The 24,390-nt window shown below is 38.1% G+C and overlaps 1 protein-coding gene across 1 annotated transcript; it reads right to left on the minus strand.

Annotated features, from left to right (window-relative positions):
• Window positions 1-1,271: 1,271 nt before the first annotated feature.
• On the minus strand, window positions 1,272-23,714 carry LOC121316269 (R-spondin-3-like). The gene is made up of 5 exons (XM_041251238.1): window positions 23,283-23,714; window positions 14,948-15,139; window positions 13,677-13,823; window positions 12,529-12,720; window positions 1,272-1,879 (listed from the first exon to the last, which is right to left on the minus strand). Exons 1-5 carry the CDS (start codon window positions 23,377-23,379, stop codon window positions 1,686-1,688), a joined length of 822 nt encoding a protein of 273 aa, XP_041107172.1. The 5' UTR covers window positions 23,380-23,714; the 3' UTR covers window positions 1,272-1,685.
• Window positions 23,715-24,390: the final 676 nt, after the last annotated feature.

Here is a 24,390-nt window from a genome sequence, read left to right on the forward strand (position 1 = left end):
CCGCTCTGAAGCATGGCGCCGATACTGCTGTACAAAAGAGCCAGCTCACTGGTAGGAGCTGGCATCGAGTTTATGTCTTAGGTGCCCATGAGTACATACATCTACAGAAACACTTATTAAACTATAATTAAACATATTTATGACAACCTGAGTGTATCAAAATCTGGCATATAAAGAGGTGCATGTTATTCTGTATTTTCTATTTGTTTCAACAGTGACTTGCATCTTGATTACTTTAGCCATAGTGGAACACTGCATAGCCAGTGGTATGTTTTATAGCATTGAGTTCAAATTATACTGGAACATCAGCCCTGTATGACAATAATGTGTCAAATTTTCTGTTCCATATTAAAGTCAACTGTTACATAGGCTGTTGTTTCTCTGGCGTGTTCTTGAGCTGCCCTATACTGTATGTACTGTATAAATGTAAATATGAGGCTACCTTTTACTCATATGTGGTACCTACACTATATTGCACAGCTAGCCATATTTGAGCAAGTGAAATAGCCAGACTGCACCACCTATTCCAGACTTTATGCATATTCATAAACCTGATCTGATTCCTCTGAACCTATGCTGGAGTGAGCATGTAAGACCAATCAAAAAACTTTGGGAGAGGAACCGGGAACCAATGAAATGTTTCTGATTGAACAGGTTGGATTGAAGCCACAGAAGACATTTTGACGGGATGACCCAAATGCATAACTGATGTGAAACAAAAATAACTGGTCAAAACTGATTTGTAAACAGGAATATGTTAATTAAAATATCAAAACAGTCACAAAGTATTCTGTGTCTATAAACTCCTGTTTATAATAAAAAATGGTCACAGTATTGCCCATTTTAACACTTTAAAACACTCACTTTGTCTTAGCCCAGAACATCTGGTTATGCCATCAAACAAACATGAGCCAACCCTGGCAATACAGAGTCTGCTTTATGGGCACTACAGAAAACCTCCCTATAATACAGACAGAAGACAAAAAAAAAGCATACATAAAGAAAACCTACACATCCAATATAATTTTATTTGACATACAGGTGCTTTGATCTGTTTAGTGGCTTTCATCATGTGGCACAGGGGTGGCTGTTGAATTTTAGCTCACAGCCACAGGACCTAGATATACCAGCAGGAAAATGAGCATTTATGATATGGACATATCGTTTATCTTGACAAATGCCACCAAAAATTAATGATCAATTGACCTGTGCCGGTCTAATACCCAAGTGGGTTGGGGGGGGCCCAACCGGGGGCCCCACCCCTACCGCCATGCGTCAGATTTACTGATCAGCATGCAGTCACAGAATTTGAATTTTTTTGTTTTCATTTTCTGTGTGTAAATAAAGTCTAAAACAAAGCCCAGTTTTAATTTACTCAAGTTATAATTAGACATCTACACAGCAAATCTAAATACTGTCACAACACCTACATTCAAACCAATTTGACAGTTGCAATACCAAATTGAAAGAAAGGCTCTTTGTGGAATGAACACATCCTTATTGTGTGTAGCATTCTAAGTCTTTTACTAGGGTCCGTACTGGGCAAAGAATCAAGACAGTTCTTGCTGATGCCCTCCGCATTGGCACTAATTCCATGCTCATAATGTATTTTCCATGTATATATACATTATATATTTCTATATACAGGTAGCAGCATCTTGAGCCTTAACAATCCAGCGAGACTGTTAGTGTGCAGTGCTCCCAACTGTAGAGACGTGTTGCTTGTTCTGTGCTTTCCGTCTCCTGTGTTCAGTCTTGTTTTTGTTCTCCGATTCCTCTTTGTTGTCAGTGTCCCTTTCTTCCTGCCTGCTCTCTTGGTTCTCCTCTTTGTTCTCCTCCTTGATTGGCCTTCTCTTTCTCTCACTTCCCTCTTTCCTTTCTGGACAGAAAAGCAAAAATTCAAAGTTATTAACTTCACCATTAACATGTGTGTTTATATATATATATATATATATATATATATATATATATATATATATATATATATATATATATATATATATATATATATATATTTATATAGCGCCTTTCATAGTGGACACACACATATAGTGCCTACAGAAAGTCCACACCCCCTTGAACTTTCTTCACATTTTGTTGTGTCAGTGCCTCAGAGTTTCATGCATTTAAATGAGGATTTTTTTCCAGTTATCTACACACCATACTCCACGCTGTTAAGGGGAAAAAAGTTTTTATTGAGAAAAAAATTATATATTAAAAATACAAAACTGGCTGAGCGCTGCCCGGGTAGGGAGGGCTTAGGTTGGCAAGGGAATCCATGGCTAACCGCGCATCAGCGACCCCTGTTGCCGATAGGGCATCTGTGGTTCTGCAGTGGAGCCGCCAGATCTGTGTTGTCCTCCGGCACTATAGGTCTTGCGGCCTCGCTGTGTATCCAAAGTGCAAAAAATGATGGATTGGCAGGAGCACGTTTCGGAGGAGGCGCGCTCCAGCCTCCATTCCCTTAGTTGGCAGGGGGGTTGCGAGCGGTGAGCCGAGGAATCAGATAATAATTGGGCACACTAAATTGGGGAGAAAACCGGGGTAAAAAGAATGGAGATGACTAAATTAAAAAAAAAAAAAAACAAAAAAAAGCCTGAAAGATCATAATTGGATAAGTCTCCACCCCCCTGAGTTAGTACTTGGTGGAAGCACGTTTGACAGCAATTACAGCTGTGAGTCTGTTGGGATAGGTCTCTACCAACTTTGCACACCTAGATTTGGCAATATTTCACCCTACTTCTTTACAAAACTGTTCAAGCTCTGTCAGATTCCTTGGGGAGCGTTGATGGACAGCAATCTTCAAGTTATGCCACAAAATTTCGATTGGATTTAGGTTGGGGCTCTGACTGGGCCACTCATCCCATGCATTTTAATTCTAGGCTATAAGGCAACAAAAGCTGAAAATTTTTAAAAGGGGTGTAGACTTTATATATATATATATATATATATATATATATATATATATATATATATATATATATATATATATATTAGAATAGCAGTGTCTTCCTAATTTTATACCGTTAAAATGACTTTCTTGTTATCTGAAAATCTGCCTCTTTGCATCTGCCCAAAATAGGTCACAATGACAGAAGCCTAACATTACGGCACGTCTGGTGCAGGAATTGCTTGAGTTGTAGTCTCTGAAGTAATCTTTGTACAGTGGGAGGGTTAACACTTTGAGCACCCTCTAACTTTAAACCCGATTTGGAGTTGTACAGAAATAATGTATCAGAGTTTGTTCACTAGATGCAGTAAGGGCCTCTAACCACGACGTGGTGCTCTTTAGCTACATATACACAATACTAGAGATATGTGCAGTACAGTATGCTGCCTTGACATAATACCTGTATAACAACAAAAACAACAACAATAATAGATATGGGAAATGGGAAACTCTTATCTCACATGGGAGGAGGCAAACATAATTGTTGTTTTGAATTTAACCCTAATATGGATAGTGTTCCATTATACATCCCTCAGTACTGTGCACTTTAAAAATGATCACTGGGCTGCACTCAGTGATTCTCACTGCCTAATTGACTCTGCTTTGCTGTATCAACTCAGTCTGTTAGCCAGCCACATAAATCTCAATAGGCAAACAATTCTGACCTAGGAACACTTCCATCAGCTTAACCAGACTAAAACATTCCAGAAAGCAAAATTTTGTGATGCTGTGCTGTATCACAGCTTTTTGTTTAGTCTGCTCTCTACAAATAACTACGAGGGTGGGGAAAAGTTACTGGTGAGAAGATACAACTGGAACTATTCCGGTAATTGTTTGAATACACTCATAAAACTCCCTATCCACAGAACTGTAGAAAATAAAGCTGAGGCCACACTAACAGGTAAAATGCAGCATGAAGTACCAGCAACTGAGAGAAGTATGAGCTTGCCGACCTGAGGACAGGGTAGGGTAATAGCAGTGGCGGCTGAGGACAGGGTAGGGCAGAAGTTTTCAAACTGGGGTACGCGTACCCCTGGGGGTACTCGAGTGCTCCTCAGGGGGTACGCGAGAAAAATCCCATGATGGCGGACAACTGATTTTTTATTAATTAATTAAGCAATTAATTAATTAATTAATTTTACCACAATGTAGTAACTGTGACTTACACCCCTTTCACACTTACTGAGCCGGCCTTGGGCCGTCTCTGAGCCACCTCAAAATTTCCGTTCACAGTTGAAGTTTTAGGGGGCCGAAGTGCGTTCACATCTGTGGTGCCAGAGGGAGAGGAGCCATCACTGCCGTTTCCAGCGTCAGAGGGAGAGGAGCCATTGCTGCCGTCTCCACCAGCAGAGGGAGAATGCCTGCTGGTTTCGCATCCACAGCCTGAGGGGCAGGAGCACAAACGTCCACAGCCCAAGAGGGAGGATGCAGAGTGTCCGCAGCCCAAGAGAGGGGAGCCCCCAGGTCCACAACCCATGATGAGAACAGTGGAGGAGTGCCTGCTGTTCCTACCTCCGCCAGCAGAGGGTGAATGCCTGCTGGTTCCACCTCCACCACTGTGGGAGGACTACATGTCATTCCCACCACCACCACCACCAGCAGAGAGAGAATACCTGCTGGTTTCACCACCACCCTCACGAGGAGAGGAGCAGGAGCTGCCTCTAACTCTTCCCTACCATGCAGGGAAAAGAACCAGGAGCTGCCGCCACAGAGCCAGCACTACCCCCTGAGCACTATCTTCCCTGCACAGCCGAGCACTGAAAAGGCACCACCTTTCCGGGATTAGAGGAAGAGCTGCACCAGTCCCCCGCAAGTGAGGGAGAGCTACACCTGTCTCCTGCAACAGGGGGAGACTACACGCCGCTCTCACCTCCCTCGCCAGGAGACTACATGCCGCTCCCACCTCCGTCGCCAGGAGGCTACATGCCTCCACCACCTCCATCAGCAGAGGGTGAATTACTGCTGGTTCCGCCTCCACCACCATGGAAGGACTGCTTGCAGCTCCCACCTCCACCAGCAGAGGATGAATTCCTGCTGGTTCTGCATCCACCACCATGGAAGGACTGCTTGCAGCTCCCACCTCCACCAGCAGAGGGTGAATTCCTGCTGGTTCCGCTTCCACCGCCCAAGGATGCCTGCCTCGCTCCGCCGAAGGATGCCTGCCTCGCACCGCCCAAGGATGCCATGTTGGCATTGCCTGGGCCTGCCTGCTGTTCCGCATCGCCTGGGGCTACCTGCTGCTTCGAATCTCCTGGGGTTGCCCGCTGCTTCGCATCTTCTGGGGAGCTACCGGTTACAGGGTATGAGGGAGAAGTGGAGCTCCCGCTGCCGCATCTATGGCCAGGGGCTCCCCTCCAAAGTTTGCCTCCTGAGGGTCCGCTGCTGTTGCCGTCGCCTCCCGAGGGTCCGCTGCTGCCGTCGCCTCCCGAGGATCCACTGCTGCTGCCGTCGCCTGGGGTCGCTGGAACTGCTTTGCCGGGGGTTAGTGTCAGCTCTGCGTTTCCGCAGGAAATACTGTGGCCGGAGCCCAACAAGGGGGAGCTGCCGGCTATGAAGAAGGAGGGATGGGTCAGGAGACCACCTCCCCCCGCAGCACTTTCACTGCAGAGAATTTGGGGGCCGGAGCCCCACAACGGGGAGAAGGTCTGAAGACCACCCCCACAGACAACCGGGCCGTGACCAGGATTGTCTTGGCTGGAGGAGCCGGCCTGGGTACATTCGGCCTGGGTGCTACAGCTGCTGGCGTGGGAGGAGGACCACCCACCGTGGCTGCCACCTTTGGCCTGTTGCTACCCTTGGGCCTGGATTATAAACCGGGACTTTGGGACTGAGGGGGAAGGTGGCCATTGAGGCCAGGTGTGCTGTGCACAAGGGGGGGCATGTGTGGCCCCTTTATGTTTATAAAGTGTTTTATGTTGTATGTAGCTTGTTAATGTTGCTGTGTATGTATATAAAATACACGGGATATAAATATGGGTTATGAGCACAAGTGTTTAAAGTGTATATTTGTATTTAGGCACGAGGGTTGCACAGCACTTCACGTGCAGGTAAAATGTAATATGTGAGCACGGGGAATTACAGTTCATTAATTCACGTGCAGTTGTACCGAGACTCCAATTGAATGATTGATTAGCAATCGAGTCTCGGTACAGCTGCATATAAACAGCATCTTTTCACTCACTCGGGGTTGTGTGTTTGTGAGTGGAGAACGGGAGAGTGAAGGAGATACTATATTAACAATTGCTATTTTGTGCTGGAAGATCCAGCACGGTACTTGTTGGGTTCGTCCACGTCTGTTTTCTTTGTTTGTTTGGCCAACACACCCTTTGTTTTGTGTGTTTTGTTTAAATCTTTTTGTTTGTGATTTATTATTATTTACAATAAAACTCTAGACGCTGCAGCGTCACAGATTCACCGCCATTCATCAGTGCTTGGAGTCTATTTCTGGTCTGACGTCACCCCTGCAAAGCCATCCTGTTCACATCAACATAAGAGATTGAGCTGGGAAATTTGCAAATGTAACTATGGCAGTCTTATTTTTTGCAACACTGTTGTTCTGTACTAATTGCATAAGATATGATAAAGGCGTGTGTTGACAGTGCAGTCGGTTATTGTGGAAAGTAAATGTTTGATTATTATTATTATTATTATTATTATTATTATTATTATTATTATTATTATTATTATTATTATTATTATTAAAAAAGGCAATAACAAAGTTCTCTTATAATGCTACAAACAACATTTGCCAAACTAAAAACTGATTGACCATGTACTATGCGTACGTACACTGAATTGCAATACTATATGCAAACAGTCTGAATATATTATCTGTATAAATGGAATTTTCCAGAAGAAAGACATTGTCAGTACAAAATCTATTTTTCCTGCCATGGATGAAAATTGAATGAGCAAAGACTGTGATGCAAAAAGCAGAGCGAGGGACACGGCCACATCAAATCTCACCCTGCTAACATACTTTGCAAAAAATATTTTCTAAATAAAGATGTTAAGGAAGGAGTAAGGCAGACAAAAATATCAAACACATCCTATCGACTTAATTTATTAAATGTAAATAAACGACTACAAAATAACTAGACCATTCTGTACCACTGGTGGCTTCCAAAGTCACAAGAGGCCCAATTACAACTGTTTCACACATCAAGTGAAAATTAAAAAAATTAATACAGTACTTGTTATCTTCCGTTCTGCCTAGTTTTTATTGATATATTTGCTTTGAAATATGCGCTATATCTAGCCTCAGATTACTCAAAGGTAGAAGCATTTAAAATCATCAAAACGTATACACTACATGTATGCATAATATGAGTACAGTATTAGTTATAATTAGAGTCCCAGGTAAACCTAAATTAAAAAAAAAAAAAAAAAAGTCATTCTATGTTTGCTTTATAATGATTGTTGGTGTTATTTTTTTATATATTTGTATGTTTCATTTCATTTTATGTTACATTTCGTGTTATTTGGTCTTTGCGAAAAACACGGGGCTCTAGTTAGAATACTAGCACAAATTTGTAGGTCATTATATATATATATATATATATATATATATATATATATATATATATATATATATATATATATATATATATATATACTGTATTTTTTTTTTTTAAAGATATAAATGTATTTGCCGATTGCCAAATAAAATGAATTCAAGAATGAAAATCCGCCTCTTTGATGACATCATCAGCATTATTAATGTTTCCTGTGTGGAGTCGGTAGTTGTTGCAAAAAGAAAAACAGAATCCAGTGACAGTAACCAACGACCGAAACCCGAGTCTGCAGCTGTCAGTCACTGGCAGTTTTCAAAATCTGATTCTGATACCCCTATCACGTCTGACAAAAATTCTGGACATGTCATAATTTAGAAAAAAAAAAAAAGTCTTTTTGAATAAATACTTTGCATTTTCATTTTGTTTGGCAACGATGGCAAACACATTTCCATACGCACACATATAAGATTTCCATTCTTAACTGCAGGACCAAAATAAATAAATAAATAAATAAACAAAAAACACTGTATGAGGACGTTTGAATAATACTGTAATTCTAATAATAATAATAATAATAATAATAATAATAATAATAATAATAATAATAATGTAAACTTTAAATATTAAAGCAGGGAATCAATCAGGTGCGAGTTTATGAATTAGTGAAAGTTTCATGTCATATTGCACACTGTAAAGAAATTGGACCGTTTTATGGTACGCGAAAAAAGAGACTCCCTTTGTCATACAAAGCAAGCCCAAATTTCCCACTGGCTGCATCAGCAGCACTGGTATACTGTATATTGTAAAGCTCCATGAAAATAAACAGACTCACACGGGCAGTGTTCGTCCAAACTGTTTACTGTGAACACAGGTAAAAGAAATAAAAAGAAAAGGACCGCTGTCCGCAGCGGATCACGGCAAAGAAATAATAATAATAAAATAACTGTCTATTCTCAGTCTCTATTCTCTAATTCTACTCTCAGTTCACTAAGTCTATTCTCAGTCTCTCACTTGCTCTCTGCTTCACAGCGTTCTTTTCAAAATGATTAATTTTTCAAAATGATTAATTTTTTTTCAAAGTAGGCAGTGTTAATCACGAGTATGTATAACAGAGCAAGTGTGGTAATAAAATGTGTCTTTAAAAAAATAAATCTGCCGAGGCTGTCGTTAGTTTAGACTTGACTGTAGAAAGCGTTCAATAGCTCCTGGTTATCGACAGCATTTTGCTGTCGTTCACTCTTATGAATAGCAGGTTGACTCTTGGGACCTAATGAGGTCATCGTTAACCTTTTTCCTCAATTCGTTGAAAACATGCCTTCATAGATGAAAATCACTGGGGCTTAACGACGCATCTGAATTAACTCTTATGAATAGCAACTGCAGTTAAATAGGCGGCTGTGGACGAAATCCAATCATGTACTGCTGTTTTCATTTTAGACAATATTAATACATTTTGAGGAAGCACTGCCTCCCTTGCCTCCTCTAAGCAGCCTCCACTGGGTAATAGGCTTTTAACAAGGCTAGAAGAAGTTTTCCACAGTAATTTGGCCTTGTTTCTCACAGGGTAGATATCAGCCTACACAGAGGCACATAACTCTGCCCTCAGATTCCCTAAGTTCATTAGGTTTGGAAAGCTTAGTAATTAAAGTTCCACTGTGTTGAAATTAAAAAGTTTCTAAGGAAGAGCTATGCTTGTCGTGACTGGTTCTTGTTCTGAGTTGATACACATGTAACTTTAGTTCTTTGTCTACTATTTAAGCCATAGATGCCGCCTGCATAGATTCATATAGAAAGTGTACCAGTAGTACATTACAGTATTAGATATTATAATTCTATATTACAATATCTAATACACTTATTTTTTCTAGCTGAAAACATTCTAATATAGTATATATTTTAACATGTTCATCCATAACTTCAAAACGTATCAGAATTCTAAGGTAAACCTATAAGAGACGAATTTAAGTAGACTGCATCTTCCGCTGTGTCTGAAGAAGGAACTAGCGGAAACATTTGTCTGCTTGACATAGTTTCCTATAGTTTTACCCTATTTTTTAATGCAACAGTAAACGTTTTCTACAACACACAATTGCAGTATTGCTTTTGTGGTGCTGTAAGACCCTACTACTGTAAATGTGTCGTGTTATCTTTTCTGGAAAAGTTAGCATAGAAGAAAATATTTGTAAGGGTTCTTTGGCTCAAAAGTAAATTCATTCCTGATTTTTAAAATAGCTGTGCTTTTCCAGGCTGTAAACAGCTGTCATCTGGCATTAATTAATATTAATTATAAAGATAGGTTGGCATGCATGATCCAAGGAAAAACAGCTGGGGCCTTTCCCGTTCTGACCTGTTTATAGTCTGTATAAAAATGAGTTATGGGCTACTCTTGATAGTCAACAACGAAAAATAATTTTGCGAAAATGGGAATAACGTGCCGAAACTAGAACGGAAAAGCACAAAACTGCACAAGGCTCCAATCGCAGGTGGTTTGCCTTGCTTTCTGTATCTGACATGTGGAGGAGCACAATTAGGCTAATGACAATGGGCAGCACCCTGGGAACAGACGTCGTGTCATCTCAGTGCTCTTCAGGAGCTGCACAAAGATTAAAGGCTTTGGCCTGTCATGTCTGAGGAATGCTGCAACATTTCAAAGCCATTTCAAGCCTGCTTTCTTTTAAACGAAAGCCTTGGAGATAGGCAGATAGGAAAATGACACTGGAGAACAAATTAGGAAATTTAGTATAAACATGCGAGCAAAGTGTAAATATTTACAGCTTCCTTTCAGCCCTTTAGTACAGGATGTGTGGTGCCCCCGCACCTTAGTTAGCATTCTACTAATATATTAATTTGCTGCTGTGTGCGATTCAATGAAGTTTACCACAGTAGGTACAGCCAGTCTGTTTTAAAGCTGCTAGTTAGAAGTCTGAAACCCTTTTGGGCACAGACTGTCTGAGAGCATCAGTCAAGGCCTTCTTGTGGCTGCTGATCGTGATTACAATGCAGCACTTGAAAACCACTGATGGTATTAAACATTTCCCACTATATACACGTCCCACTAATAACAACAAGAGAGGAAAAAAGAACCCTTTGGCAAAATAAACAACAAATAAACACAGGGATCTGCAGCAGAAACTTGTTTTAAATTATTGCAAGTCATGTTTGTTGAGGTCAGTTATCTGCCCCTGTAGAGTATGCTGAATATAAACACCTGAGTCCAGAGGACATGGTAATTAGTTTACAGTTCATTTTTAAAGCATAGCAGCCTGTTGGATAATCACACAGGGAAGGTCATTAACCGAGACTGGTGTCTTTAACATGCATTTGCAGCTGCAGCAGCACACACCACCATCAGAACAGCTCCAGCATAAGCCTCTTTTGACTACAGATGAGGGCACCTACTGAGAATTCACAATCTTTTGCATACGTGAGGGAGATTGTAAGGCAAGAGGGTCTAAATTGCAGACATAAAACATCCTGTGGGATTTCTTTACAAATCACTGCCTATTACTGCATAACACACAGTTAAACAAGGTGCACAGCAGCTGCACAATTTATTGACTTTTCCTTAGCACCTTTGGGAAATAAGTTGGCAGAATTGTGCTGGTAGCTGTTTTTACTTCATCTGCTCTTTTTCAGAGCTGTTTAAAGAAAAAGTACTACATTTATGATCGTGGGGACCTTGGGTTCGAGTTACATTGTCTCTGGCTGAATATCATGCATTTTATCAGTGATGTTTGACATTTGTTGTCTTTTTTCAAGAAACTCCCATTAGCAGTTGATAAATCACCAAAATTAAAAACCAAATGCAAGTTTTAATAAAAAAATAAATAAAAAAAACAAAACACGTTTATTTAAAAAAAAAAAAAAAAAAAAACATCATTAACTTAATTGCAGATATAAATTCCATGATAGATAGCACTTTAATAGTTTAAGGTCCTGTTTAGATTGGGTAGACAAATGTATTTGATTGTTGCTGTGTACTTAATAAAGCTATGCTAGAGATAATTGCAATTGTGGTGAAACATTGCTCTTAAAGCCAGTTAATCAATGAAGGGACAAGGGAGGGTACATAGAAAACATGTAGGAGCTTTTCTGACAGTCAGTCTGTATGCCACACTTTTTCATGATTATGATAGCTCTATGTTGTATTTTATTCCATGGCTGGTGATTTATGCCGCTTACATTTACTCATAACTGAGGTAACAATAATGCAAAGCTTTAAAAACTCAAAAACTGCTAGAAATTGTCAAAAACATCAACGACCTTTTTCTAAGAAGACAAAAAAACAAACTCCATGCCAATTGGGTTGGATTAGCAGCAACACACTGTTACATAGTTCCACAAACGCCATGTCCAAACCACAGTTTCTGTCTGGTAGGAGATTGCACCAGTTGGTAACCCTTTTTTATTTCAGATATCTGAGCAACAAAGCTCTTCGTTAGCCATATTTTGAGATTCTTTTAACATGTTACAATTATTACTGAGCTCAACCTGTCAGAAGAATATAAAGGTTCCTGCTGTAGGTCTAACTTCAGTGTCTCCAGGGCTTCCTTAAATTAAAAGGATTGACTGATGGCATTAGGTTGTCCATTAGCCTGAGGCCTTAAACACATTGCTATCATGACATCTGAAACCTAGCTCTGTGTGTGACTGTTAACAGTAGCTGGGATGATTGTAATGCTAATTTGTTATTTACTACTGTTTGTATTTGTGATGTAAATGGGGTTCCCTGGGCGATATAATTAATTTGAGGTTTGTTCAAAGCTTTAATGCATGGGTTCACTTGGTCAAATACAATTTGCAGACAGCTAGACTGAACTGTATGTAGTTGAGCAAAGACCTGCCACAGAGGGAATTACCAGGGATTACAGTATTATGACAAACTCCATAATCCTGGATGTGGGAATGTATGTCAATCAGGATATGGAATGTGTTTTTTTTTTTTTTTCTGGGGGGCTTGCTACTGCTTCTACAGACGAAGCCTCCTGCAGTTTGATACATTTTGCACCCAATTATTAAACACGTATTAATGTCAGAAAAACAAACCAGTAAATCAGCCCTAACCTCCTTTGCGACATCTTCTCCTCTGCACAACACATTTCCTCTTCTCTTTCGTCGCTGGACAAGTGTCTCCACTAGCAGAGGGGATGCGCAGTGTCTCTCGAGTCCTCGACTCCTCACCTCTTTTGAAGCCACAGGTTTTCCCTCTCTTTGAGCATGGACTCCACAGACTCCACTCACCCACCTCGCAGTGCACTGAGAAAGAGAAGAAGCAGCAATTGCAACTGGTAGTCGTGAAAGATTTAACCAGAGCTCTCAGTCCTCATAATCGTGCAATTATCGTACGGTTTTTGTATAAAATCAAGAGTTTATGTGATTTTAGCCCAAACCCTGGAGGCTAGGAGTGTATGATACATGTTTGGCAAAGAAAAAAAAAAAAAAAAGTCAAATGTCGTGTTCAGCATGTTGAGTGTGACAGACAGACATACAGACAGACACAATGAGCCCATAAGTTTTCCCATTTTTTGAATGAGGATCCTAACAAGCAGCATATAACTCAAAAATTAATGTAAGGAGCAGAAACAGAAAAAGCATTAACAAGCTCTAATTCCCCATAGTGATGCAGAAATGATGATTTCAAACACTGATCAAAATACGTGCTAGTAAATGACAGTTACAGGCATGTTAACACAACAAAGAATGAAAGATATAGAGCTGTGTAAGCGGTATGAAATAAATAAATGAAGCGAAATTATATCAGTTACTGTACATATATACTGAGCAAAAAAAAAATACTTATCACTATTATAACACATTTATTTTAGAAAAAAAATAAGGTAGATAAATGATGGACATTGAAGAAATGTTTTCGGTTTCCTTTTAATCACTCGATCATTCATCCTTGACCATGACACGCTTGAGTGACTATGACTGAAGCATATGCACATAATCACCTAATTAGTGAGACAGTTGATTGGGCACTGGATATGGAGTGATTTCAGCTGTTGAACTGCAAGTTTGAAAAGCAAAATTTGCTTTTAGTATGAATTGTAAAAATTTTTGGATTGCACTTGCAGCGTTGTTATTGTTTATGTTATTATCAGAAGCAATACTTACATTGTATATTTTAGGTGTTTTTTTTTTTTTTTGTTTGTTTTTTTAATATGTAAACTTACTTCAGTCCATTTTCAGACTGTGCTCAGAATACTCACCAATAGCTGTACACTCCATGTGCTGTTCCTTGGGCTCATACTCATCAGGACAGGTGTCCAGACACCTCCCCATATGTACATAAAATCCAGCTTTACATTTTGTGCAGAAGTTTCTGTTGAAGCAGGCATCACAGTCTGCTTTACACTCTGGAACACAAGGGAGGAACATACAGCTCAGAAAAATGGAATGGTGAGGGGCAATGGTTCCATATGGGAAAGCTACAACTTGTCAATGGCATTGCTTTGGTATTAACCCATACACCCTGCTACTACATTGTAGTGCCATGGTACCATATCAGTTCCAATGTGCTGTGTTGCTATTTCTGGCTTTTCTGGGGTCTAGTAATGTTTTTTTTTTCGAAGGGTAATTAACATTATATTTTAAAAATTTTCTGTAAGGTTATCTTTTTCTGGTCCTGGTATGTCAAATTTTCGTGGTTGTGCCATGATCTAAAAATGCATAGCATTTACATTATATAGTGTGTCAAAGCATTTGCTATTTTTAAATTAAAAACACTGTGTTCACTAAATCTACCACCATTGTGTATAATAGCTATTAGATATATATATATATATATATATATATATATATATATATATATATATATATATATATATATATATATATATATATATCCTTTAGCAGGCAGTAGTACCAAATCATCCTTCATGGTTTTAAGTACGTCATGGAAAACAGTGTTATTGCTGCCATTCGTATTATGTTATACAGGCTTCATCCTATTACAAACAAGAGTACATTCACACAATTTATCATGCTTTGCCATGCCAGGACATGCTTATATTATCCCTTTTTTCACAGAACTCTCCGATATTGTTTGCCAAACGATAGTTGTATTCTTGATGCACTTTTGTTCTTTCTGCTGCTTTTTCTGAAACTGAATTTTCTCTATAATTGCTTTTCAATTCCTTTCTATTTAATTTATATATATATATATAAAATCATTTTCTTGGCAGCCACCATTGCAGAAGCCAATTAAGATATTTAGTAAGCAAGGGGTGTCAGTGAAGTAAAAAGGGCTACTAATGGCGCATCAAAGTTATTCTGTATTTATTCATCTCTCCCAAAACTTGCTGAAGGATAACTGCGTTTTCCACACAATGCCATTTTATGTTCTTCTTCTTTCTTTAGAATCCTTTATACAGGTTTCTTAATGAGGCTGGTGGGCCAGATTGTTGTTTACTGTTTATTTTGTTTGTTACTGAGTGGCTCACTGAACTCAATATCCACTTTCATGTCTAACAACACTTACTTGTGCATTTGTTAATGTCTGGTGATCTGGTCCCGTAGTAACCACTCGGGCACGAGGACAGGCACACCCCGGTCTGCCTCATCCCATTCCTCTCCAAGAAGAAAAACAGCCTTGGTTTACACGACAAGCACCCGTTGTAATCGGAACACGTCGCACATCCCCCTTGACAACCATGGCTAACTCCAGGATGTACTGAGAAAGCAAAACAACAACAAAAAAACACAAACAGGTAAAGATCGTATCTTGCTGTTATCTTTATTTATTGTGATGCACGGAGTGTGTGTATTGCAGAAGTGTTTCATTTGTACATGCTGCTGCCAACGGGAAGATTTTGAAGACAAGATGTTACACCTCAGTGCACTTTTCAACAAAAGAAACAAGTAAATAAACCTAACAATTTGTTTAGCTGAAGAACTAGGATGTTTATTTTTTTAACTAAGGGTGTAATCCTCCTCCCCTTAGATGTCCTTTAACAAGGATAAGAACATAACAAAGTTTACATACGAGAGGAGGCCATTCAGCCCATCTTGCTCATTTAGTTGTTAGTAACTTATTGATCTCAAACCTCCACTTAATATACAGAAAACTGCAACATATATAAGAATAAAGACCATGACACTCCTTCCAAGAGTTCAGTATGAATAAGGAAGTATGTGTGAGTATCCTGTGCATCAGTAACTATACATGTAGTATGTAACATGTGATATGTAATGGACCAGGGTTGCAGGAATAGTTACTTTTTACTTCCCCAGTACTTATGATGGTTGACAATTGTCTTTAGCAGTGCATCTTAATATTACCTCACAGACGCTGAACAAAAACCTGACATCATAACCTTGCCTTACATTATCTAGGTGCCATGAACAATTTATACATCTGTATGCAGTGTTTGATAAATCAGTTGGAAGAGCAACACTGAAAGAAAAATCCCATTTATTGCTGCATAGTTTTTGGTTCTATCAACATTAATTGACAATTCATGTTCTATAACTTTACATTTCTGGTAGCCTGTTGTTTGAAATCACCTTTTTTAAATCATTCTTGCTATACTGGTAAACATTTTTGAGTGGTTTCACAGACCAAGATTAAGAAAAGTGTTGCACTTCCATATAAAAGCCTTCATAAGATATTTAAAAAGAGTGCTAATCCATGAAGCCAGCATTTTCCTGAACAGACAATTAAAATTGTTACTCCAGCAATCAAATACTGTATTTAAACTCACAGATGTAACTTGTGTATTTCCTGACAGACTTTGAAATTATCAAGGTTTTGGTTAGAGGATTTTTTTTCCCATTGTGGAATCAATCTTATTTTGGATTTTTTGTTGTTATTTATTTCACATCTCAGTTCTTAGCATGTTGAGTGAATCTTCGTAAAAGCAAACAATTGAGGTTTGTCACGTTTGTGACCAAAGAGATTACAGATAACAAAACTACCACAAAGAAACCTCATACCTTAACTCACAAGTCGAAATAGGCTCAACCAAAATACCAACAAAAAATCTAGTTAAAAGAATACTGTGAAACACAGTCAAATCTGTGTTTTTATTTAGAGTTGTATAACTTCAAACAGCTGTTTCTCAGACCTACAACAAGAGCAAAACAACAAAACAAACAGACTGCCAAGAATCTCACACCAAACATCAGGTTAGAAAAACTATTTATAAAGTATGTACGCAACCGTTTCAGCTATTAATCTTTTTTTTTTTATTTTTTATTCTTAAACAAATTTAAACAAATTGAAACAACTTGAGGTAAGGGCTTATATTTTCAATGCTATTTACTCCAAATTGTTATTCACAGAACAGGAGCAAGGGCTGCAAGGAATAAGCCCTGGGATTTAGAAAAAGAAACTATGTGCTTGAACTTTAGGGAGATAATGTGCCTGCCCCTTGGCTCGCAGAGAGCCGCCCTCGATGAGGTGAGACAGAAATTGATCAGCTTCCAAGGATGGGAAGTAATCTTTACTCCCCACCCCATACCCCCAGGGGAAAAATGAAGAGAAGGACAGAGGATACATCTGAGAATACTAGAAGTCATCCCGACTAACAAGGAACGCCTAAGCTTTGTGACAGAGCCCTGTGGAGGTGACATGAATTCTGAAAGAGAGAATTAAATGAACATGCAAAGGGCCCAAAAAGGAACACTGGCATAGGTGAAGCAAGTTGTTAGTAAGGAATACAGGGTTTACTGTATGCTGCCCCCCAGGGGGAACCTGGAATTATAGAGAGATTGATAAGATAGATTTGACTGGGGTCCCTTCTGGCTCTCGGAGGTTGAGGCCAGCTCGGCTGGGCCTAAGGTTGGGAAGTGACGTCACTTGCCCCCAAAAAGAGGACCCCCCAGCTCCCTGCATCTGTGTCACCAACGCAAAATATAAATAAAACAAGGGGTTAGTAAAAACAAAAAGAGGTTAGTAAAGGAAACATAAGTTTAATCAGGGATAATCAGCACTGGAGGACTATTTTTTTATATTATTATTTTAAGGAATAATCTCATGGTAATCTCAACCACTCAGCTGAGAGGAGGGGGGGGGGGGGGGAGGGAACTAACACTCCTTTGGGAGACCACCAGGGCCGTCTCTCTACCCGGGTGTGAGATGGTCCCACACTAAAGGCATACTAATTTATTATAGTCCTTCACCAAATAATCATACAGAAGTGAAATATATATATATATATATATATATATATATATATATATATATATATATATATATATATATATATATATATATATGTATGTGTGTGTGTGTGTGTGTGTGTGTGTGTGTGTGTGTCCCCTTCATAGGGGATGCGTAGTCAGATAATTACTGATTAAGAACAGATAATTACAGCTGAAACAAATAAAATAAATATATTTAAAATAATTAAATCACCAAAATCTGATATGATGATATGACTGGAGAACTGAAGACTTTCATGCTTGGGAAAAGGGAGACCTCTAGCGGCAGAAACCGGCAACTCTGCTCGAGCTTGGCTTGTGGAAGGGAGCTTGTAATGTATGGTTTCAATTGGGAGTTTATGACTACTGCTGAAGGAGAGAAAGAATATTACTGAATGAATTGCCTGGTCAATGTGCAGCAGATTGCACCGGGAGCATTATAAGATAGAACCTGATGACATGAGTGTGAAATATTGGCAGCTGCAGTGACGGGCGAGCACGGCCAAATCAAGGATAGGACTATCAATCCCATGGTTCAATGCAGGTAAGCATGCTTCAATGTGCGTATACCATTATTGGAGCCCACTAAGAGGTGTGGGTAAAGTATTGCCGCTCCATAATTAACGTATACAGAACGAAGACAGCCATGTGTTGCTACTAATTCTGGAGCCTGAACAGGTCAACTGGGCCAAGCCAGCAGCCTTGGGACTGAACAAACAAGTACACCTCAAAACACACAGCAAGCAGGATAGGACAAACTATCCTATGATTCAATCGTGTTATCCCATAATTCAATGTGTGCACACCACCATCATTGGAGCCCACCCATAGGTGGGCTCCAATAGCTGACCTTTTAATTTCTAAACTTGAAAGACAATCACTATCGAATTTGTACAGGGAATCACTGAAAGCCAGAAGGAGAAGATGTTGTGAATCCATGCTGCCACAATTAATGTAGATGGAACCAACGCAGTCCTGACGATAATGTAAACACAGAGCACAGCTGACAGAACACAGAGCAGGACAGAGTGTACACGGATCCAAACAATAGCACATAAATTAAAACAAACAAGAGGAACCGCTCCTATCAAATATTTTCACAACCAAAGCACAGAAAAATAAACAAAAAAATAAACGCATATAAATAAATGAAAACGAATTAAGGCGAACTGCTCCTATCAAATTTACTCGCAACCAAAGCACAGAGGATTAAATAATGTAAGTAAAAGCACAGACGACCGAAATAAAAATGACTACTGAGGGCTGCAGTGTTGCGGGATAATACACAAACGCAGGGAGGTTAATTGATAGATTGCTTGGTTAAGGAACAACACCCAATGGGTACAATTCGTATTGCTTTTGACTGTTGGGGCATGGAGAGGTCTTAAGTTGTTTTATTTTTTTTTACTTTTTTAAAGTGTAGTACCCAAGGGTTTGTACTCAATTGATATAAACAATGACAGGACTAAATTCTGCCATCACTGAAATCATTCAAAATGCGTTCAACGTTTGCTCAAAGCTGAAATTGTGGAATGGAATCTGCACTCACTGCACATAATAAACTGAATTAATGTCCAACATTGCTTTTTTTGGACCCATACCTTTCCATTTATGAACTTCATCGTAGCTGGCCCCCAATATTCGTAACGCATCATTTTTAAACTGTTTGACATGTCTGAGAATAGGACCTACAACAATCTTACAACTGCAGTCCATATGCCCTTGTGTGTTCCTGCCAAAGCTTTTAACTCAGTAACTTGGACTTGAAGAATGCAGACTGTTATTGGTGGATAAGAACTGCTGTTGCAAAAGTACCTCTAGGTTTGCGGTAGAAAAGCTTATGTTTATTCAAACCTCAAATTAAAAACATACAAGTACTTGAGTCTTAGTGTACATTTCTACAAACAAAGGCCATCATTTTGTTCACTGAAATAAATAAAACACGCAAGTCTTAAAAAGTTCATGAAAGTTTCGAATGAAAAATGCTATTTAATAAGGATGCATGCTCTACAAGAAGAATTCCAAAGCGAATTCATCTAAAGGTGACTGACCAAAGTAAATACTGTATAATTCTAGCTTTGGGCACACTGAATCTGAACACTCATTTTTCTTCTAATAAAACTTCAAAGACGCAACCCTGATATATGACTGCTTTTCTGACTGGGGCCTTTGTGTTTGCTTCTGCTGGTCATTTGGGGCTTTGGGCACTTATTAATCGCTTTATCATTTGTAATATCATTGCAAGCAATAAACATTTCAAAACATTGTACAAACACAAAAAGACCAGAATATGATAGAATACAACTGCTGCAATCTTCAATATTTCTCCTACCCCAGAACTCTTCAAACCCTGCCATTAGTTTTAAAGCTTTGTGTGCTCAGGCTCAAAGTGTGGCTGAGAAAGCTCACACTCGTATGGGGTTAAAGGTTACAACCATTATGTAATTAGTAAAATACCACTATGTGATGCTACTTGATGTTCCTTTGTAGATACCCAAATAACTCTTGTTATAGTGTATTACTATGAACTTCAGATTGAGTAAATCTTTTAGAAGCCATTTTCAGCTGAAAGTTGTTTAGTTCATGACCACCAAAAATAGAACAAATGTGAGATTATCTATCTATCTATCTATCTATCTATCTATCTATCTATCTATCTATCTATCTATCTATATATATATATATATATCTATATATATATATATATATGTGTGTGTGTGTGTGTGTGTGTGTGTGTGTGTGTGTGTGGATTCAAGTGGTTAGAAGAAACAGAAACAATTCTTGCTATGCTCTAAGCTTATCCATGCTATCAGAAGAAGTTCACAGTTATCTCTTACTAAAGCTGGAGGAAGCTCTTTATTCTGTGTTGGGGTAACCTTGGTCTGGATCTTGTCAAAATAATAGGAAGTAGTAAAACCAAAATATTCATTTTTTTATTATTGTATATAAAAGACAAATAGATTTCCTTTGCTAATGCAAATAGGCTTGCTGTCCGTAACTGGCAAGAATACCATATCTGTTTATAGTTAGTGTAAGCGAAGACATTGAGATCCTTCCAAACATTGTCTTTTGTGTGTTCAAGACCATATCCCAAAGCAAGTGTTATTGTAGCAACACATGGTTTTTCTATTTCCTACTTAATTAGAAGCTTGCTGAATAGAAAAGACGTACACATCTGTTTACAGTATCTGTTATTATGTGGTTTTGATGCATACAACTCAAAAGTAACCTGACCCTATGTTCTTTGTGTTTACTGGAATAGGATGCTGGGAATATTTCTACATAGTGGCAAGATGCCAATTGTTGATTTTCCGTAAAAAAAAATACTAATTTTAAAGCAATTACTCAGCAAATGGATAGAGAACTGATCATATCTACGACATATCCACTGAATTGCATTGCTGGAAGTAAGGTTTCCCCTATATTTATACTGCAAACCGTTGTTTAAGAATCCAACAAAAAACGTACTCAACATAAATCGTATGCAATAGTAGTTGTAAACTTTGTATGTAGTAAGGTTTATTTTGGAAACAATTTAGTTTATATTCACAAACAATTAAAATAAAATAAAGACTAACGTGATTAAAATGTGTTAACACTAAAATACTGAATGAATAAATATAAGCGAATACTCAATTGTCTTTATTTTAGCTGCTTTCTAAATGCTGAAACTTATTGAACGAATACTTCACATTTTTGAGTACTGTTGTGCTGCTCTTGAAGGTCCTCAGGCTTTCATCTCAATTGGGTATTTTCACTACCAGCTTCAGACAGCAGATGTCGCACTGGACAAAGAGATCCAAGCAAACACACTGCTAAATTATGAGAATATAGCAAAGATTCAGGACCTTGCTTCATTAAAAGATGTTGAATGAATGGACGCACTGTCGAGTTTATTGACTGCATTAAAACCAGCTGAAGGTAACAGATACATAGTTTGACGATTGATCTAAAGAGCCTGAGGACACATTATAGATAATAGAAAATATATTCGCTATTAAGGATGTTGAAATGGTAAATACGTTTTAATTTCAGATAAGAAAGCATGTAAAACAAAATGCAACAAAGTATTTTTCTGTGTATATTGCATTGTCATTACGAAACTAGAATATCAGAAAACTTAGATTTCTGGCAATTATTTATTCGTTTGAGGCTATTTAAATGTTTCCAAAACAAGTAGTTTCATTCGGGGATAGGCATTTCTTTCACATTCTAAACTTTTGGTTTTATATTTTTAGTTTTCAAGTAAAAACAAGAACCCATCATAAAACATATTACAGCCTATTTCTAAATCATCAAGTACCACTGTTCCAAAACTTGTGGCAAAACAACAACAACAACAAAAAAAAAAAGAAATAAACCAACCGGTAGTTTAGTTTCTTTACTTTGTTGTTCAATCAATTGACGAATTATAGCAGAGCTGAATCGGTTAGCACAGCTATATAATAAAGTCGCGTGAAGGATGACATCAAAATGAACATTCTGCAATGTTTATTTAGCGTTTTAATTTCATGCAATCGTGAACAGAATGATCAGACACTAATCGACTGAATGAATCGACTGAATTACATTAATTAGGGAAAAGATAAACTATGTAAAGCATTTACCACCGTGTTAACGTAACGTCATTCTTTTTCTAAAAAGAAAACCACACATGTATGTTAAAAAGCTTGAAAGAAATACTCACTGAGTTAATTTAATACCTTCTTAAAACACCGTAATTGTTTCTTGCTAGTTCTGTAACATCAGCCATTTATTTTTTTGATTTGCAAAAATAGCGCGGTGATAAATGCTTTGTGAATATGGAGCCCACTATTTTGTTTTTAGTGTAAGACACATGTTATGAAGTCTAACCGTATTATTAGAAAACGTTAATTAAACTAATTGAAAAGACGCGTATATTGGTATCACTGAAATGACAAGGTTATACAGTAGCTAGCATGACAGTAGCCTATACATTGTTTGAATTTTTTTTTTAATTTATTTTTGGCCCGGAGTTTAAGTTAATGAAAAACAGTGGGAAGACAATCATGATGTTGGCAAGTCTTTACACTTTACCATGGATTATTTATTACCTTGAATTATATGAGGCCATTCTGGACTTAATCATTCATTAGCAGCCATTAAATCCACTATATTTATAAATATTGCACTACACTAAGGATATTAGCAACAGATAAGCACTGTTTTTTTTTCACCACTAAAAATAAATACGTACAATAATAATAAAATAAATAAAACAATAATTAAGCATATCTAAAACCATCTTAGGCAGATGCCATTGAGTTAATACTTCCGTGGTAATCAAGTAATTGCAATTAATTGAATACTGTAACATTCCTTTCCTGTGCTCTAAAACTTCAGACTTTAAAACGCAAGCGTGAAGCTTTACGATTATGAACTAACACCTCCATCCATAGCACTGTAACAGAAATGTGTTTTACTGCCAGCTGAAAACTATAGCATGCACACCCACGAATTAGTCATAAAATTGTGTCAGAGAAAAAGATGCCACTGCATAACCTACTCCTTTTATATCTGTTTTTTTTTTTTTTTTTTTTTTTTTTTACATGGAAGATAATGATACCTGTTACTAATGTTCTACATGTTACTAATCAGGCGGGAAACGCGGTCTGGTATTTATAATATACATTTGCAGGAAGGCTGCTTACCTTTTCTGTGTCGCCTGATTCTGGAGGCGGGCTGGCTGTCAATGTATTCCATAGAGTGCAAACAGATTAAAACCAAGGATATCAGTTGTAATTGCATAGTAGCCTGGATATGTTTCTTCTTTAAATCAATGTCCTCAACAACAAGAATAACAATAGACAATATGTGGATTTATTTATCCAAGAAAATAGCAAGCCTCAAGTGCGCAAGGATTTTACTAATCTGAGAGAAACGTTGTTAAATAGGGCTCCACGATAAACGGTCCATTTCGCAGGTAGCATCTTGAAGTCAGCAAGTATTAATATCCACACAGATAGAGTTTAGAAAGAATTATGAGGCTATCCTTCAAAATACATAAACCTCTTCTTCCATTAAAATACGCGTTGTTTTATTGTCATCCACAGTGGCAAAGCTAATTCACAAAAAAAAAAAAAAAAAAAAAAAAAAAACCCAAACAAAACAAACAAACAAAATCAAAAAACATCTAAATTACTAGACTTCGCATGGTTAAGATGTCAACGAAACTGTTCTTCAGTTAGTAGAGTCCCGTTGATACCCTGGTGTACTTATGTTACTTGGTTTGGTTTACCACCCACTCTTCTTGGACTTATCGGTATGGTTTAAAATAAGATGGCACATCACCGAAGCATCATTAACATTATTTCAGGAAAAAAAAAGCTCCTCCGTCTTATTTTTCTATTTTTTTTAGCAGCTTGGTCTCTCTGTTGTTGCTTCTGTTTTGTTATGTCTACTTTCAAATCCTCATTTGGATATTGAGCGGCTGCACGGGTGACTTTCCTTCCCTCATTCAGACCTGTTGCACACTGAAGAGCTCCAGCTTCATGACTTGAACTACTCTGCTGATCTCCAAAGTTTATTTGGAGGGCGAGTCTATCACGTCAGAGGATCGCATTCTACACCCTCTGACTTGTACCCTCGTGTTCGTTTTATAACTTTTTTCTTTTTATCGCAGCAATGGTTCAGGTGTTTTTTTTATAGTCTTTTTTTTTATTTATTTTTTAAATATATTTTTCTTTTTGCTGCCATCGTATTTTGGCCTAAACGTATTTTGTCTATATTGTGGAACGTTTCTATATATTTATTGCATCT

Source organism: Polyodon spathula, chromosome 5, assembly GCF_017654505.1.
Source record: "Polyodon spathula isolate WHYD16114869_AA chromosome 5, ASM1765450v1, whole genome shotgun sequence".
Lineage (NCBI taxonomy): Eukaryota > Metazoa > Chordata > Actinopteri > Acipenseriformes > Polyodontidae > Polyodon > Polyodon spathula.